A 19,077-nucleotide genomic window follows, 5' to 3' on the forward strand; every position below is an offset into this window, starting at 1 on the left:
ATTTTGTATTAATTAAGAACCTATCCAGGCTTATATCACGTCAGTTTTCACGTCATGAGCATTCTATACACCTTTGTGATGGATGTTTAACCCGATTTCCATCTGCTGAAAAATTAATTACACATCAGAATCACGATTGTAATCATATAAAAACAATTGTTCCCACGATAAATTTAAAATCAAAACCTAATTATTTTGGCTTACACACTCCCGAAAATATTTTATCATTTAATAACTATAAATTCACACAGATGGTCCCGTTCGTTATATATGCAGACTTCGAATCGATTCTACAACCCATCGATTTTTGTGAGCCCAATTCATCTAAATCTTTTACCGAAAAAGTTGAGATGCATCAACCCTACAGTTTCGCGTATTATATCGTTTCCACGATTGATAGTAGTTTTAATAAATTTGAAACGTATACAGGACTTGATGCATCTCACGTTTTTATCACAAAATTAATCGATGATGTTAAATCTATTTATAATAAATACTTGAAAACCGTAAAACCAATGATACTTTTAACAACCGATGAGCAACGCAATTTCGATTCAGCTGAAAATTGTTATATTTGTCAAAATCCTTTCACATCTGACCAGCTTAAGGTACGTGATCATTGTCATATTGGTGGTAAATACCGGGGACCCGCCCATGCAAATTGCAATCTAAATTTCAAACTTCCAAATTCTATTCCAATATTCTTTCATAATTTTAGCGGTTATGATTGCCATTTATTTATTAAAGAAATTGCTGATGCTGATGAATATGGACTTGATGTATTGCCGAACAATAAAGAAAAATATATCAGTTTCAGTAAAAGAGTGTTTGTCGATAAATTAATCAATGAAGATAAAACTGTTGAAAATATTTTTTTAAAATTAAGATTTGTTGATTCGTTTAGATTTATGGCATCTTCATTAGACTCATTAGCCGGTAACCTCGAAATAAATGACTTTATCAATACAGTAAGGCCTCAACATTCGCGAGGGTTAGGTTCTGAAAATACGTCGCGAATGTTGAATCCGCGAATGTTGAAGCACTCGATCTTATAAAAGAGAAACTGCTTCTGTGCCATTTTAAAAAGTAAAACGAAGACGAAATAAATCAAATGGAGAGATGTTTTATTTAAAAATAGTAACAAAATTAAAAATTTGAATAAGTATGATTTTTAAAATTAATAAAATTAGTTATGTTAAATAAAACACACACAATATTTCAAAATAAAACGACTAAATTTTCTGCAACAATATTTGTATTCAAATATAATATGTACAGTAAAATAACCATTTAAAGTTAAAAAAATAAACTCGGACAAATAAAAATAAACTCAAAAATAAATATCAAAGAAATAAACTAAGAAAAAAAAACAAATAAAAATTAACTTAACCTTTCATCAACATGTTCAGGCACTGATTTAGAACACGATGGTTTGAAAAATGAATGTATGGTAGGTTGTACAGCTTTATTTTGCATATCCTTTTGAAGCTCTTTGTAAGAAGCAAGAAGAGTATTTAACCCATTTTTAAATTTTATGCTACGTTCCATTACGGGATCCATTTCTACGATCTTTTCAGCAAGATGATTTGCTTCTTGTATAAAAGAATTAAGTTCTTTCAACGATAATTTATTACAAGGAGAAATAACCTCATCTTCATCCGATCCTGATTCACTCTCTATCAGGAGTGCTTCTAAATCCGCATTGGATAACTCTTCGTTTTCTTCATTGACAAGAGATTCTATATCAGCTGCTACCACCTTTTGAAAATCGTCTCCTGGTAGCAACCGTGCAGAGAGCACAGCTTTGTCTATTGCCTCATCAACTTCAGAAGATTTTTCGGTGTCTTTTTTTAACAATTTTTTCCATGAATTACTGACAGTCGATATTTTAATGTCATTTAAAGCACATTTTATATTAATAATAGCATGTTCAATATTGTATAGTTTCCACACGTCTTTTATTGAAAGGGAACTGTCGTTTTCTAATTTCTCGTGTACAAATCCAAACGCGTGCCTGATGTAATGACTTTTGAAAGCCTTTATAACACCTTGGTCTAAAGGTTGTAACAAGGATGTTGTATTTGGAGGAAGAAATACTACTTCCACACATGGATGACCAAACTTGAGAACATCAACTGGATGAGATGTTGCGTTATCCAATATCAATAAAACACGGAATGATAAATTTTTAGATTTTAGATAACGTTCCACTTCTTTAACGAAACACTCTTTATACCATTCAACAAATATATGAGAAGTCATCCAAGCTTTTGCATTAGCTCGCCAATACACAGGAAGAGCATCTTTGTCCTTGTTCTTTAAAGCACGTGGATTAGCTGCCCGGTATACCAACATTGGCTTTGTAATAAAGTCTCCACTTGAATTTGCACACAATAAAAGTGTGACTCTATCCTTAGCTGATTTAAATCCAGCAGCAGTCTTTTCATTTTTTGAAATGTATGTTCGTGTTGGCATCTGTTTCCAATAAAGTCCGGTTTCATCCGCATTAAAGATTTGTTCAGGGCAATAACCTTTCTCTTCTATTAATTTTCTTATTTCATCAGGAAATTTTGCAGCTTGTTGATGATCAGCTGAAGCTGATTCTCCACATAACTTAACGTTATGAAGATTAAATCGAGATTTAAATCTTTCGAACCATCCTCTGCTCGCTTTAAATTTAGAGTCATCTTCAATATAATTTATATCACCCGAAAAATGACAATAAAGATCCTTGGCTTTATCCATTAATCTAGCTCTGGTTAATGGTATATTTCTGCGGCCGTTATCTTCAATCCAAATATAAAGAGACTTCTCCATTTTCTCAATATTCATATCACGAATTTGTGATGTTACTTTTAATGATGAACAGATGCCACTTTTTACGCTATTCCTGATTTCATTTTCTTTTTTCTTTATAGATCTTATCGTTGATTCATTTACACTAAAGATACGGCCCACTTCGGTAGCTTTTTTCCCTTCTCGCAGCATATCAAGAACTTGAATCTTTTTTTCTAATGTCATAACTGACTTTGCGCGTTTGGCAATTAAGTTTATTTCGTTCGCTGGTCGTTTTGTAGCCATGTTGAATAGAATAATAGTTTCTAAAAGTTTATAAGATTAATCGGATATAAGAAATTATAGAGTAAAAAAAAATAAAGAAATACTAACCTGAGTCAAGTAAATATCACAGAAATAAACACATAACCTAAACACTAAAATCGATCGAAATTAAGGGAATCCCCGTAAACCGTAACAAAACAAATTGTCAAATGTGCGTGATGGGAAGCTGGTTGCTTGTACAGCAGGCGCACCGTTTGAATAAAGAAAAAAGTGCGTACATATTCGCGAATAATCGAATCGCGAATGTTGAAAAAGGTAGCAAAGTTTAAAACGCGAATACACGAAACCGCGAATGCTGAAGTCGTGAATGTCGGGGCCCTACTGTATACGTAAATTCTTTTCACACCCGGAACATTTTAAATTGTTAACGAAAAAGGGTGTATTTCCATACAATTATATAGCCTCTTTCGACAAACTAAATGATACATCACTACCATCTAAAAGCATGTTTTACAACAAATTAAATTTAGAAGACATAAGCGATGAGCAATATTCGCACGCTCAATGTGTGTGGAAAGAATTTAATTGTCAAAATTTGAAACAATATTCCGACTTGTATTTAAAGACAGATGTTCTTTTATTGACTGATGTATTTGAAAAATTCAGGCAAGTTTGTTTTAAAACTTACGATTTAGATCCCGCGCATTATTATACGGCACCGGGGCTATCTTGGGATGCCATGTTAAAATTCACCAAAATTAAATTAGAATTATTGACGGATATAGATCAAGTTCATTTTATTAAGAAAGGTATCCGTGGAGGTATTTCTCAATGCTCCCTACGGTACGCCAAAGCTAATAATAAATATATGGATAATTATAACCCCAATTTACCATCATCGCATTTAATGTATTGGGACGCGAATAATTTGTATGGATGGGCGATGTCGCAATATTTACCGGTTTCCAGTTTCAAGTGGTTAGATGATACCCAAACTCTAAATTTTAATTTTAATAATATATCAGATACTTCAGATTACGGTTACATTTTAGATGTAGATATCGAATACCCCGAGTATTTGCATGATACGCATAATGATTTACCTTTTTTATGTGAAAACATTTTACCACCTAACGGTAGATGTGAAAGCGATAAAAGATTGATTCCAAATTTATTTAATAAAACAAATTATGTTGTGCATTATAGAAATTTAAAGCAGGCCGTTGCTAACGGTCTTAAAGTTTCTAAAATTAATAGAGTTTTATCGTTCAGACAGTCTATCTGGTTGAAATCTTACATCGATAAGAATACAGCATTACGCCAATCCGCTAATAATTCTTTTGAAAAAGATTTTTTCAAGTTAATGAATAATGCGGTTTTTGGTAAAACCATGGAAAATGTAGATAAGCGAGTCGATGTAAGATTAGTGACCAGTTGGGATGATGTTCATACTAGCGAAATCTCCGGTCGTCCTCGTTTAGGAGCTCGGAGTTTAATTGCGAAATTAAATTTTAAAAGCATAAGCATATTCACAGAAACGTTTTCGGCAATTCAAATGGATCGTCTCCATGTCGTTTACGATAAACCTCTATATGTTGGTTTTACGGTTTTAGAATTGTCTAAATTGTTAATGTATAATTTTTATTATGATTTCTTAAAACCAAAGTACGGTGAATCTATTCGCTTATGTTACATGGATACCGATAGCTTCACCGTACTAATTGATTCCGATGATGTTTATAGAGACGTGAAATTGAATTTAGATAAATTTGATACATCGAACTACAGTCCTGATAATCAGTTTGACATACCGTTACATAATAAAGCTGTTTTGGGTAAAATGAAAGACGAGAATTGCGGAAACATAATGGTTGAATTTATCGGTTTGAGGTCTAAAGTGTATGCGAATAGGGTCGCTGATGGTCGGGTTACAAAGAAATCTAAAGGTGTTAAGAAAGCTATTGTTAAACATAACATATCTTTTCAAAATTATTTAGATTGTTTAAATTCAAAATCGGTTTTATTTAAAAAACAAACGTTATTTAGAAGTTTCAATCATAACATATTTACAGCATTACAAAATAAATTGGTTCTATCACCAAATGACTCCAAGCGATATATTTGTAATAATGGAATTAATACATTCGCTTGGGGTCATTATAGTATTAATGACGATAGTACATAGTTTAATTTTAAGTTAATTTATTCGTATTTATTGTAATTTATTGAAAAGTTCTCGATGGTTAATTGTTTATTCGCTTTACTTTCTGTTTACATCACACTTTAGCTATGGTTCAAATCTCATTGGTAAGTATGTTAATTTACACCATCGAGATTTTTTTTATTGTTTTAATTCAATTGCAGGATTTTAAAGTCTATATACCTAAACGTTATGAAAATGAGGCTTTAAAGGACGATACGTTTGCAATTTTAAAATCTTCAATCAATTCTTTGTGAATTTAAGACTAAAAAAAGAATTCATGTATTTGAGCTTTACGGGATGTTGCCCATCGAAATCATATTGAGATTGTGGAGAACATGGTTTACCAACCATTGGGATGTGTTGGGAACACTTAGGATCGATTTATTTTTTATACTGTAAGTAATATCTATTGTTTCTCGAATTTTCCTTTTGATAATTTTATTTTTTTTAATTTTATCAACAGTTGTTATTGGAAATTTGTTTATCTAGAGAGATGTTATTGCGTCTAACCACATTATTTTTTTTTGCGGTTTTGAATTATCTCTACCGCCTGATGGGAAATTTAATCATTCCGAATTTACACTCCAACCTGTTCACTTGAAGTTTATACACCGCTTATTGAAAAGATGGAACATCTAAATCGTTTAGGACAGTGTGAATTTTTACCTAAGAAAAAAGTGAGTGATTTACATTTACATACACCGTATCCAATTGTAGCCGTCAAACGTATTCCAAATCGAGCTTGGCCCACGGTAATTGTTGAACTGGAAGCTGGATTTATTGTGTTTCTACCTAAACGTATTGCTGAAGTGATTTCCGATGCTGAAATTGTTGAACTAAGTGAAATGTGTTTGGTATATCTTGGAGAACTTGAACTGAACAAGACATGTACTGTGCAAAAAATTGAATTTATAAAGAAGAAGAAGAAGAATATTGGTTCAAATGATGAAATTCCATCGGCATCTATTTCGTAAATGTAGTCATTTCAAGTTAATCACAGATTATATTATATATTGGTTTTTTTTATATATTATGCTAATATAATTTATTGTTAATTTGAAATGTAATGATTTTTTTTATTTTTAATCCTATATTCCCACCACCACCACCATTTAAGTTTTCAGCTCAAGTTACGCTAATTTACAGTTCAATTCTCAATCATAGCTAGCGTCATTATATTTAAATTTTTCTGTTTAATTTTATAAAAAATTCCTAAATCTAGTACTTACACCACTCAATCATAGGTGGCGCCATTGTATTTAAATTTTTCTATTTAATTTTCTAAAAATCCCTAGATCTCTAGTTACTTTTAATAGCAACCTAATTTTTTTTCCCCCAAACTTTGGTTGGTATCCCCCCTATACCTAATACATTGAGGCGTGACGTCACCGCAGGAGCAGCAGGAGCAACTTCCGGTCTAGAACCGGCATTCTTACACTACTACCCTTAGCGAGCCTGATAAGTAAAAACGTTGAGAAGCAAGTCCCCCCCCGCTTCTAACTTCACCACAACGGAAGGTGACGACCATGCGCAGTTCGTAAGACGTTTTTCCATGAACAATAAATAGGGTAAAAGGGGTAAATCCAACTCAACTTCGAATAAATGTTTTCTTTGGTTTAAACTCACAAAGACTGAAAAAAGAGACGACTATGAGACATTGCGCGCGGTTTACGTTTGACGGGTAAATCCAACTTAACTTCGAATAAATTTTTTCTTTGGTTTAAACTCACAGAGACGTCTACGAGACATTGCGCGCGGTTTACGTTTGACACGTTCGGTTTCTAAAGTAAAACTGACTGATTCCTCGCCGGCGGAAGTGTCAAGTGACATAGCGGCTGCAATAATGCTGACCAATCGAATAATTGAAGTAGTATAATAATGAGAGTTCTGGAGCGGAAGTTGCTCCCAGTGCAGGAAGTGACGTCACAGCGCGGGAAATTTGGTGGGAAATTTGAAATTCAAAATTCATGTGGCGCCATCTGGTGGTGTGTAGTTAAACTTAAAAAAAGGGTTGGTTTACCTGATGAGAGATAGATGGCGCAGCTTAAAATTTACCTGATAATTGATAGATGGCGCAGCTTAAAATTTACCTGATGAACGATAGATGGTGCTGTCATCTTTTTAAGTTGGACCGGAAATTACTAACCATCGGGTAATTTAAATTTACCTGATGGGTGATAGGTGGCGCTGTTATATTTTTAAAATTTAAATTCACCTGATGGGCGATAGATGGCTCTGTTATATTTTTAAAATTTAAATTTACCTGATGGGAGGGATAGATGGCGTGCGAAAATTTAAAATCATGGAAAAAAATTTGGTTGGTAGAAAAATATAAACAAAAATTATATGTTAATACATTTATCATTTAATTTTTAAAACAAATTTTATGATACAATTATGGTTTATGAAATTTATATACATACAGATGAACATCAGGGTCATCGGTAGGAAATTTTTACGTTTCAGGTTTCTTGATGAAATCCAATAAATATACAGGGTGAGTTTTACCGATGTCTTTTGCACCCTTATAAATTATGCACATTTTCCTGAGTTCGATGATTTCCTCGTCAGCAATATCTTCAGCGATGCGTCTTGGTAAAGAAATCATGAATCCAGCCTCCAACTCAAGTACCACGGACGGTCAAGAACACGTTTTAAGACGTTTCGCGCACTTAATTGGATATGGAGTGTCCGGTTGAAGCTCAGAAATTGACTCTTTCGGTAGGAAATTACACTGACCCAATTGACTTAGACGAGACATGGTTCGTTCCTTGAACAACTGTTTCGTAGATTAATAATAATAAAACGTAACTTGTTAGCTTACAAATAGCTGCCAAACTGAATAAATTATTAAGAACATGTAATTATATGCTTGAAAAAAGATTAACGACGAGACATGGTGGCTCGTAAGACGTTTTTTTCCATGAACAATAGATAGGGTAAATTCATCCAACTCAACTTCGAATAAATTTTTTCTTTAGTTTAAACTCACAAAGATCGTAAAAAAAACACAGAGACATTGCGCGCGGTTTACGTTTGACGCGTTCGGTTTCTAAAGTTAAACTGATTATGAATTACGCGATACAATGCTTTCCTCGTCGGGCGGAAGTGGTGTAAAATTACAACGCGGCGCATCGCCAAGGTGCAATACACCTCGCCGACGGAAGTGTCAAATTACCTAGCGGCTGCAATAATGCCGAGCAATGGAATAATTGACCTAAATGAAATGCTATTGTATAATTAATATTAAGGAAGTAAAAAAATAATACAAATTATAAAATTGTTTTAATGCATTTTCAGTAACAAAAATGATGTACGTGGAAAAAAATACATTTAAATAAAAGACGGAAAAGGTTTAAATAATACAATTTAATTTTCTCAATTAACCCAATTTAAATATATTGACACATTTTAAAATAAAAATTACAAATAGATAAAACTCATTTACTCATTTAATTGAATTTACACGGATTGAATTGATGGCTGTAAGGTGAAATAGAAACAACAAAATGATTTGTTTAAGAAATACATTTATTATTATTTATTTTTTTAAGTCACTACATATCCTGGACCGCCCATCCCCATTACCTTGTTTGTACATCCTCAAACACAAAAAAGAAAAAATTAATAATAATATTGTAAAGCAAAAGAAAAAAACAAGGACTTACAATCAACCTCCTCCATCCGATTAATTATTACCCCTCGTGAAGTTGGAGACGGGGATCTGGGGCTATCATATAACCCCACTATGAAAAAAATATTGAGAAAATAAAATAATACTATAAAGCAAAATAAAAAAAAAACGACTTACGATCCCGCATTTCCATCTCGTCTATGATCCTCCTAATGTTGGAGGAGGATGAGGAGGAGGAGGAGGAGGATGAAGATTCATAACCATCTTCCTCACATTCCGCTAAGAAAAAAGAAAAAAAATAATAATAATATTGTAAAGCAAAAGAAAAAAAAAACAAGGACTTACAATCAACCTCTTCCATCCGATTAATTATTACCCCTCGTGAAGTTGGAGACGGGGATCTAGGGCTATCATATAACACCACTATGAAAAAAGATTGAGAAAATAAAATAATACTATAAAGCAAAATAAAAAAAAATAACGACTTACGATCCCGCATTTCCATCTCGTCGATGTTGGAGGAGGATGAGGAGGAGGAGGAGGAGGAGGAGGAGGAGGATGAAGATTCATTATCATCATCCTCACATTCCGCTAAGAAAAAAGAAAAAAATTAATAATAATATTGTAAAGCAAAAGAAAAAAAAACAAGGACTTACAATCAACCTCCTCCATCCGATTAATTATTACCCCTCGTGAAGTTGGAGACGGGGATCTAGGGCTATCATATAACCCCACTATGAAAAAATATTGAGAAAATAAAATAATACTATAAAGCAAAATAAAAAAAAATAACGACGAGATCTAGGGAAATCTGTTTCAAATCCTCCACATTCCGCTAAAAAGGAAAAAAATAAAAAATAAATTCGAGAAACTTGTTGTTTATAAATTGTTTTAACGACTCGAAAGTTCAGGACTTCAAAATTTATTGAAAATATTGATGATATATTTTGCAAAACTTACCTACAACCACTTCCACCTCAAATTTGTATTTCCGGATGGTCATTGTACCATCCGGATTTTCTCTAACGTGGAGTAAATATTCAAGATCCATTTTAACTTACTTTAATAATGATAGATGAAAATGATCACATCGTATTTATACTTAATTTTTACGTAAAAGAGGGGAAAAAATATTTCTCTTTTTTATATATTAGACTAGCAACATAAAGATCGGATTCGGTTTATTACATGAAAAAGGATCCTAGAAACAATATGTATTGTTACCGTATAAATTGTAAATTAAACAGTTTTTGTTATTAGAATAGTGAGAAAGCATCAGATTTAGTTTATTACGGGAAATTGTATACCAATGACTTTTGAATTTCAATAAAATATTATTCCATCCGCTATCGATATAATTTGATCAGAAACTGATCTGTTTTATTCGACATATTCCTAAGCGGGAACTTAAGCGTGCGTATTCAAGCATCACAACTTAAATTTCATGCGGTTATAATTTAAATCTATTTTTTTAATTTGTATTATTTGCATTACAGCCAACTTAAATGTTAATACAGTCAATTATTTTACATTTAAACTTTTAATTGATTGCGTCCTAAAATTGTAACTTAACACTTCGACAGCCGACTAATACCGAAACACACCGATCGGAGTAATCGGATCGTCACAGGAAATGTTAAGTTGCACAAAGAAAGAAACAACAAGTATTGATAATTATTATAATTAGGAAATAACTTTTGATAATCATTAAGTCGAATATAATATAATCATCAGCTTCAACACCATGTTCCAATTAACAAAATGAGAGAATATCTCTTAACCACCCTCACGCCATTATATCTGTTTCAATATAGTATTTGTCACAAGGACTACTATATCAGGTAAAGATGTTACGAAAGCGATGGAAAGTATTTTAAAGGATGCAAACGTACTAACAAAAATCTTCAAACGGATCAAGAATAAAGTATCGGTGTTATAAGCGAACAAAGCGGTTGGTCAGATAAAATAGTGTAGAATTGTTAATAAAAAGACATAATAAAACAAAATTTTTATATTGTATAAACCAATTATATAACAATATTTTTCTTTTTCATTTTTCCATTTTCACGTTGGTTTGCAATTTATGCGAGATATTTTATCTAAGGAACCTTTAATTTCATACAAATTGAAAGTATTGGATAATTTACATTTTAGTGATTACATTGATTTTATTATGAACCACCGAAACCTTTTCAATTTAATATTAAAAAATGAAGAAATATATAAAACTTACTTATTTAATTGAATTTAAGCTGATTGAATTGAAGGTGAAATACAAACAACAGAATGATGTGTTTAAGAAATACATTTATTATTATTATTTAATTTTTAAATATACATAACTTTTATTATACAATTACATTTAAAAAAATATATATACATACAGATGAACATCAGGGTCATCGGTCGGAAATTTATTACGTTTCATAAGTAAAACATAAATTTTATAAAACAATTAATATACATAAGTATGAACAATAGGGTATCAGATTACATATCAGATTTCTTGAAAAAAAATTTCTAGAAATAACAGGTGTTATTGCTACATAAAATGCGAATTATGCAGTTTTTATTATTAAATTACCGAAGTTAAGTAAAGTTCATTGCACCTCACCAACACTTGTTTCAATTTGTTTAAATTAAAATAAATACATTTTTTAAATAAGTTTTTATAACATTACATTTATTTAATATACTTAATCTATATGAAATCAAATAATCTAAATATTAAAAATATTGTGAACCTCCGACATACTAATTACAAAAGGTATTAAAACTGTACAATAAAACTATCAAACTTAATAATTATATACTTAAAATTATAGTAACATTACTTAACACGTTATACTACCCCAAGCTAGTGTATTAATTCCATTATCACAAATATATCGCTTGGAGTCATTTGGTGAAAGAACCAATTTATTTTGTAATACAGTAAATATACTGTGATTAAAACTTCTAAATAATGTTTGTTTTTTAAATAAAACTGATTTGGAATTTAGACAATCTAAATAATTTTGAAAAGAGATGTGATGTTTAACAACAGCCTTCTTAACGCCTTTGGATTTTTTGGTAATCCGCCCATCAGCAACCCTATTAGCATATACCTTTGACCTCAAACCAACAAATTCGACCATTATATTTCCACAATTCTCATCTTTCATTTTACCTAAAATCGCTTTATTCTGCAAGGGTATGTCAAACCGATTATCGGGACTGTAGTTAGATGTGTCAAATTTATTTAAATTTAACTTCACATCTCTATATATATCATCAGAATTAATTAATACAGTGAAACTATCGGTGTCCATATAGCACAACCGAACATCCTCGCCATATTTAGGTTTTAAGAAATCATAATAAAAATCATACATTAATAATTTTGAATGTTCTAAAACAGTAAAACCAACGTATACAGGTTTATCGTAAACGACATGAAGACGATCCATTTGAATTGCCGAAAACGTTTCTGTGAATACTTTAATACTTTTAAAATTTAATTTTGCTATTAAACTCCGAGCTCCTAAACGAGGTCTACCTGCGGCTTTACCAGTATGCACATCATCCCAACTGGTCACTAATCTTACATCGACTCGCTTATCGACGTTTTCCATTGTCTTGCCGAATACAGAATTATTCATCAATTTAAAAAAATCTTTTTCAAACGCATTCTTTGCGGATTGACGTAATTCCGTATTTTTATCGATGTAAGATTTCAACCACGCAGACTGTCTGAACGATAAAACTCTATTAATTTTGCAAACTTTAAGACCGTGAGCAACAGCTTGTTTCAAATTTCTATAATGGATCACATAATTTTTCTTATCAAATAAATTTGGAATTAATCTCCTTTCACTTTCAGATCGATTAATGGGGGCAATTAAATTCTCAGCTAAAAACGGGAGATCGTTGTGTAAATCATGCAAAGCTGCAGGGTATTCAATATCTACGTCTAAAATATATCCAAAATCGGAATTATCGGGTATATTATTAAAATCTAATTTTTGTATGTCATTTTCACTCAGCCATTTAAAATTGGAAACGGGCATAAATTGAGACATCGCCCACCCATACAAATTATTAGCGTCCCAATACATTAAAAAGTTTGACGGTAAATTGAGGTTATAATCATCCATATATTTATTATTGGCTTTAGCGGACCGTAGGGAGCATTGGGAAATGCCTCCACGGATACCTTTCTTAATAAAATGGATTTGATCTATATCCGTCAATAATTCTAATTTAATTTTGGTAAATTTCAACATTGCATCCCAAGAAAGTCCTGGGGCAGTATAATAATGAGCGGGATCTAAATCGTAGGTTTTGAAGCAAACTTGTCTGAATTTTTCAAATACAGCAGCAAGTAAAAGGACATCAGTTTTTAGATACAAATCCGAATAATCTTTTAAATTTAGACAATTAAATTTTTCCCACACAGTTTGAGCATGGGAATACTGCTCATCGGTTATATCTTCAAATGATAGTTTGTTGAAAAAAGCGTTTTTAGGTGGCAATGAAGTTACGTTTAATTTATCGAGTGAATCCATATAACCGTAGGGGAATATTCCCTTCTTGCTCAATAATCTAAACTGATCATTGTGTGGAAAGAATTTACGTATATTTATTAAATCAAATTCGTCAAGGTTACCAGCTAAAGAATCTAATGATGAGGCCATAAACCTAAATGAATCTACAAATCTTAGTTTAAAAAAAGTATTTTCCTCCTCCACTTGAGCTTTATCGACTAATATCCGTTTACTGAAACTGATGTATTTTTCTTTATTATTAGGTAATACATCAAGCCCATCTTCATCCGCATCAGCCATTTCTTTAATAAATAAATGACAATCGTAACCACTAAAATTATGAAAAAATATTGGAATAAAATTTTGAAGTTGAAAATTTAAATTACAATTTGTATGAGCGGGCCCACGGTACCTACCGCTTATGTGACAATGATCGCGAACCTTAACCTGATCTGAAGTGAAAGGATTTTGGCAAATAAAACAATTTTCAGCTGAATCGAAATTCCGTTGCTCATCGACCGTTAAAGGTAGCATTGGTTTTACGGATTTATAGTATTTATTATAAATAAATTTGACATCATCAATTAATTTAGAGATAAAAACTTGAGGTGCATCAGGTCCCGCATACGTTTCAAACTTATTGAAGTTGGAATCAATGGTGGAAACGATATAGTACGCGAAACTATACGGTTGATGCATCTCAATTTTTTCCGTGAAAGACTTGGAGGAATGTGGTTCACAATGATCGATCGGTTTTAAAATCGATTCAAAGTCAGCGTATATGACAAAAGGGACCATCTGAGTGAATTTATAGTTATTAAACTCTAAAATGTTCTGGGGGGTATATAAGCCGAAATAATTTGGTTTTGATTTTAAATTTGTGGAGGGTACAACTGTCTTTGTATGATTACAATCGCTAATCTGATGCGCAGTTAAATGTTCAGCTGATGAAAATCGTGTTAAACAGCCATCACAAAGGTGTATAGAGCCGTTACGGTTCACACACTGGTTTGATATTAGCCTCCAAAGATTTTTAATTAAAACGAAATGACCTTTCCCGGATTCATATAAATAAAGTAAATTTATATGAATATCACGTCTTTGTTTGGTAAAATAAATTGGTCCTTCCACCGAATAACTTTTTGATTCCTTAACTAATTCATAAACATTAATACTTAAATTATTTAATTTTTCCACTTTAACAATATCTCTTACACTAATGGGGAATGTAATCCCTTGTAAATTAAGCACTTGGCTATAATGAGGGTAGCTCGAAGTCCGGTCTTGACTATATTTAGCGGGATGAAGAGCCGCCGTCAAACACCACGCTAGACATGCATCATCTTCATAGTTTTTAATATTGATGCACGCCTTTTTCTTAACGATTTCATGAGGTAAATGAATATATGATGACCCGGGAATAGGTTCAAATTTGTTGAGGTTTAACAGGAGGTAAGATATTGAGTGGAAAGCCCACCCAGACCCACGCTCCTGAAACTCCTCGCTTTGAGTTAAAATATCGCGAGTCATCTCATCATAAACCTCATTCAACATAGTAGATGAAGTGACAATTTTAAATTTGGTATTAAAATTTTTCTCTGACGTTATGATTTCCTCATTACCATCATCATCAAACCCGGACTTAATAAAATTAGCTAATAACTCAATCTGAGCTTTTATCGAACCATTCTCATTGAGATGTTGTTCAATCAGTTTATTAACTGTTTCACAACATTTCAATAGATATGACGGTATATCATCGTCAGATTGAGCTCCACTAATTTTATAGGAAACTACCCTATTTTTATAGCATGACATCATTTTTGCAACATTCTTATCGATTAATTCGGCATGCTGTGTTTGAAGATGAGTTTCAAGAGACGTAAGTGACGGTAAAAACTCACCGCAAACCTCGCATGCCTTACCTTTGTTCTTGGTAATTGAATGTGGTAGTAGTGTTGAGCCTCGACGGCGTTTAGTGGATGGTGGTGATGATGATGATGATGATGAAGAACCTCCCATCTCTAAATGCGATTGAGTTTCAATAGTTGATTGTGGCGGTGGTGCTTGAGTTGATGGTGGCGGTGATGTTTGAGTTGATGGTGGTGGCGGTGCTTGACGTTTGGATGTAATTGGTAATCCATGAAATAATCTTTGATGTTCATCCAATTTATCTCGCCTCGATAAACATTTTCCACACATCGAACAATCAAATTTGGATTGACCATGTTTACTTCGTACATGTCTGTCAAGATTACGTTTTAATGTAAAAGATGCTTGACAACGCTCGCAAATAAACATTTTAGAGTTTGTAAATTTCGGAAATATCAAAACACTTGGTATAAAAGTTTTAGATAAAATAGGTGAAACTACTACGATGTTATCACAACCGCGAACGAATGGTATTTGCGTTCCAGTACGTGATGAGCATACTCTAATACTCAAATTACATAAATTAGTATTGCTCGATCAAGGTCAAGTAAAGTCGAAGATTTCGGTATGTGACAGTATACTTCAGATGCACTGTCCGACCGTTACCGACTAATGCCGAAACACTCCGATCGGAGTAATCGACAGTTTAACCTGTTAATATTCAAATTACATAAATTATTATTGTTACATAAAACGCAAATTAAGCGGTTTTTATTAAATCACTCAGGTTAAGTAAAGTTCAATGCACTGTGGCAATCAGCGCGCAGCTGCAATAACGCTGACTAATAGACTTATTGGTACAATAGGTTATTTGCGAACGTCCCCGCACCCCGGAGTAAAGGACCCCCCCCCCCCCCGATACTTTGTTCATGATCCGTTTGAAGATTTTTTAGTACGATTGCATCCTTTAAAAATACTTTCCATTGCTTTCGAAATATCTTTACCTGATATAGTATTGCTTTTGAACTTTAAGTTCAATTAAGTTGCACTAATGAAAGGATTATATAATCGGTTTATACAATAAAAAATTTATTTGTTTTATTATGATTTTTATTTTAACTAATTCTATTTTTTAAAAAATTTTTCATTTCACATTGTCATCCTCATTTACCACTATTTGAGTACAACAAGCTTGAAAGCCATCATCGTCATCCGGAAACGTGACTACTTTCCTCTTTTTAGTACTGTCTTGCTCTTCTTCTTGATCAGCATCATCATCATCATCATCATCATCATCATCATCATCAACATCATTCAAATTAATTGCAACCATTCCTTTTTGTGATGTTGATGATGATGATGATGGTGGTGGTGGTGGTTGTCTCTTGAGATTTTTTCGATGACTTTCAATTTGGGGGATTGCTCATCCCCATCAACACTTAAATCAAAAACTTATTTATGCATCACCGATGCCAACATCTGTACTTCCGTTTCATTTTCAACTCCCAGCCTCATATATTGCACTGGGAGGTTTCCGAACTTCCTCTTCAGCGTCTCATTTTTGGGTGTATACATTAGTGCGATGATCACGCAATTCCCCCTTGTTGCAACGCTTTTTAAACCATACCTAATTCAGTATTATTAATAAAGGAAAAAAAAGAAAAAGAAACTTACCGGGAGAACAGGTGTTTGCACACTACATGTAATGTTTTTATTGGCACATTCATTATGTCAGTACTGCTAACCAGCAAAGTGCATGGTGGTGTAGACATTTTTTCTTTTGTTATAAAATTGAACTGTTGAAGGCTAAGTGCAGGTATGCTAATCGAACCGATTGAGAGACATTTATACGTTGAATAATTTGCTAATTAAGCATAAATGTATATATTAGAGAATTGTCAATTTATGATTTTAAAAAATGCTGATTATCATGGTTTAATAATAAAATTCAAATCCATTTCGAATGGTTAAGATGTAATTGTCATGGATTAAATTGGAATCGTGATCCGGATAACGAACACAACTTTCGGCTTATCGAAGCTTATGAAATAAAATAATTATGTTATTAAACTTTTAATTTTTTTACTTTTAAATTTCTATTTATCTGTATTTATCGGTTGACGCAAAACGCTAATTAGGAATATTTCAAAAATAATACAATTTACCAATTAACCCAATTTAAATAATATATTTAAACATTTTAAAATAAAAACTACAATGAAAATAATACAAATTATAAAATTGTTTTAATACCTTTTCATTAAAGGATTTATCCCACCTGCAAAATTCATGAAGTCATTCCATTAAGTAATAATAATTTATTTCAGATAAATTGCGCAAACAAAATTCTCAAATTAAATTTGCATTAAAATGCATTAAAACAATTTTATAATTTGTATTATTTTTTTTACTTCCTTAATATTAATTATACAATAGCATTTCATTTAGGTCAATTATTCCATTGCTCAGCATTATTGCAGCCGCTAGGTAATTTGACACTTCCGTCGGCGAGGTGTATTGCACCTTGACGATGCGCCGCGTCGTAATTTTACACCACTTCCGCCCGGCGAGGAAAGCATTGTATCGCGTAACTCATAATCAGTTTTACTTTAGAAACCGAACGCGTTAAACGTAAACCGCGCGCAATGTCTCTGTGTTTTTTTTTTACGATCTTTGTGAGTTTAAACCAAAGAAAAAATTTATTCGAAGTTGAGTTGGATAAATTTACCCTATCTATTGTTCATGGAAAAAACGTCTTACGAGCTGCGCATGGCCTTCCGTTGTGGTGGAATTAGAAGCGAGGGGGTTTGCTTCTCAACGTTTTTCTTTTACTTACCCGGCTCGCTAAGGATATTACCGATCAAGAAGGTTACAAGATCAATCTATCTAATAATAATAATAAAGGATATTGGTAAACCGAAGCCAGCTCATATAATTGAATTTGTAAAAAAAGTACCATAACATTAAGGTTTTTATTATTTTTTAACTATTTATTATGTAATGTTTATTATTATAAAAAAAAAATGTTTATTAATACTTTTATTGGGTTGATTGGGGGGGGGGGGAAATTAAATTGTGTTATTATTATTTTTCCGGAATATTCCCAAGTTCCTGCCTACCGATGACCCTGATCTGTTCATCTGTATATAAATTTCTTAAACCATAATTGTATCATAAAATTTGTTTTAAAAATTAAATAATAAATGTATTAACATATAATTGTTGTTTATATTTTTCTATCAACCAAATTTTTTTCCATGATTTTAAATTTTCGCACGCCATCTATCCCCCATCAGGTAAATATAAATTTTAAAAATATAACAACACCATCTATCGTCCATCAGGTAAATTTAAATTTTAAAAATATAACAGTGCCATCTATCACCCATCAGGTAAACAACTCCCTTTTTAGTTTCTCTACACACCACCAGATGGCGCCACATGAATTTTGAATTTCAAATTTCCCACCAAATTCCCCGCGCTGTGACGTCACTTCCTGCGCATGCGCAGGGGGCGCAACTTCCGCTCCAGAACTCTCATTATTATACTACTCATTGCGAAGAATTTACGTGCCAGATAAATTTAGAAAAATCATTTTCCAGAAATTTCACAATATTTCACATTTCGAAATACGTGCAACGGTTCATAACCTTAAATCCCGTTTCTTTTGGCCACATATGTCAAAAAATATTCAGTGGTGGACAAAGACATGTTTACCATGCCAACGAGCCAAAGTGAACAAATATACAAAATCACGTATCCAAAAAATCCCTATACCAAGT

At 32.4% G+C, this 19,077-nt stretch overlaps 3 protein-coding genes and 1 long non-coding RNA gene across 4 annotated transcripts; 1 reads left to right on the top strand and 3 right to left on the bottom strand.

Moving 5' to 3' along the window:
- Positions 1-1,380: 1,380 nt before the first annotated feature.
- On the bottom strand, positions 1,381-3,081 carry LOC139431358 (tigger transposable element-derived protein 1-like). Its single transcript, XM_071199014.1, has one exon. It carries the CDS (start codon positions 3,079-3,081, stop codon positions 1,381-1,383), a length of 1,701 nt encoding a protein of 566 aa, XP_071055115.1.
- Positions 3,082-3,565: 484 nt separating this feature from the next.
- LOC139431359 (uncharacterized) lies at positions 3,566-5,245 on the top strand. The gene has a single exon (XM_071199015.1). It carries the CDS (start codon positions 3,566-3,568, stop codon positions 5,243-5,245), a length of 1,680 nt encoding a protein of 559 aa, XP_071055116.1.
- A 3,537-nt stretch (positions 5,246-8,782) lies between these two features.
- LOC111419600 (uncharacterized) lies at positions 8,783-9,144 on the bottom strand. Its single transcript, XR_002706978.2, has 3 exons — positions 9,075-9,144; positions 8,932-9,009; positions 8,783-8,865 (listed from the first exon to the last, which is right to left on the bottom strand). It is a non-coding gene; the product is annotated as an uncharacterized lncRNA (long non-coding RNA).
- Positions 9,145-11,731: 2,587 nt separating this feature from the next.
- Positions 11,732-16,197, bottom strand: LOC139431360 (uncharacterized). Its single transcript, XM_071199016.1, has one exon. It carries the CDS (start codon positions 15,722-15,724, stop codon positions 11,732-11,734), a length of 3,993 nt encoding a protein of 1,330 aa, XP_071055117.1. The 5' UTR covers positions 15,725-16,197.
- Between the last annotated feature and the right edge of the window lie 2,880 nt (positions 16,198-19,077).

The sequence above is a fragment of the Onthophagus taurus genome, chromosome 8, assembly GCF_036711975.1.
Source record: "Onthophagus taurus isolate NC chromosome 8, IU_Otau_3.0, whole genome shotgun sequence".
Classification (NCBI taxonomy): Eukaryota; Metazoa; Arthropoda; class Insecta; order Coleoptera; family Scarabaeidae; genus Onthophagus; species Onthophagus taurus.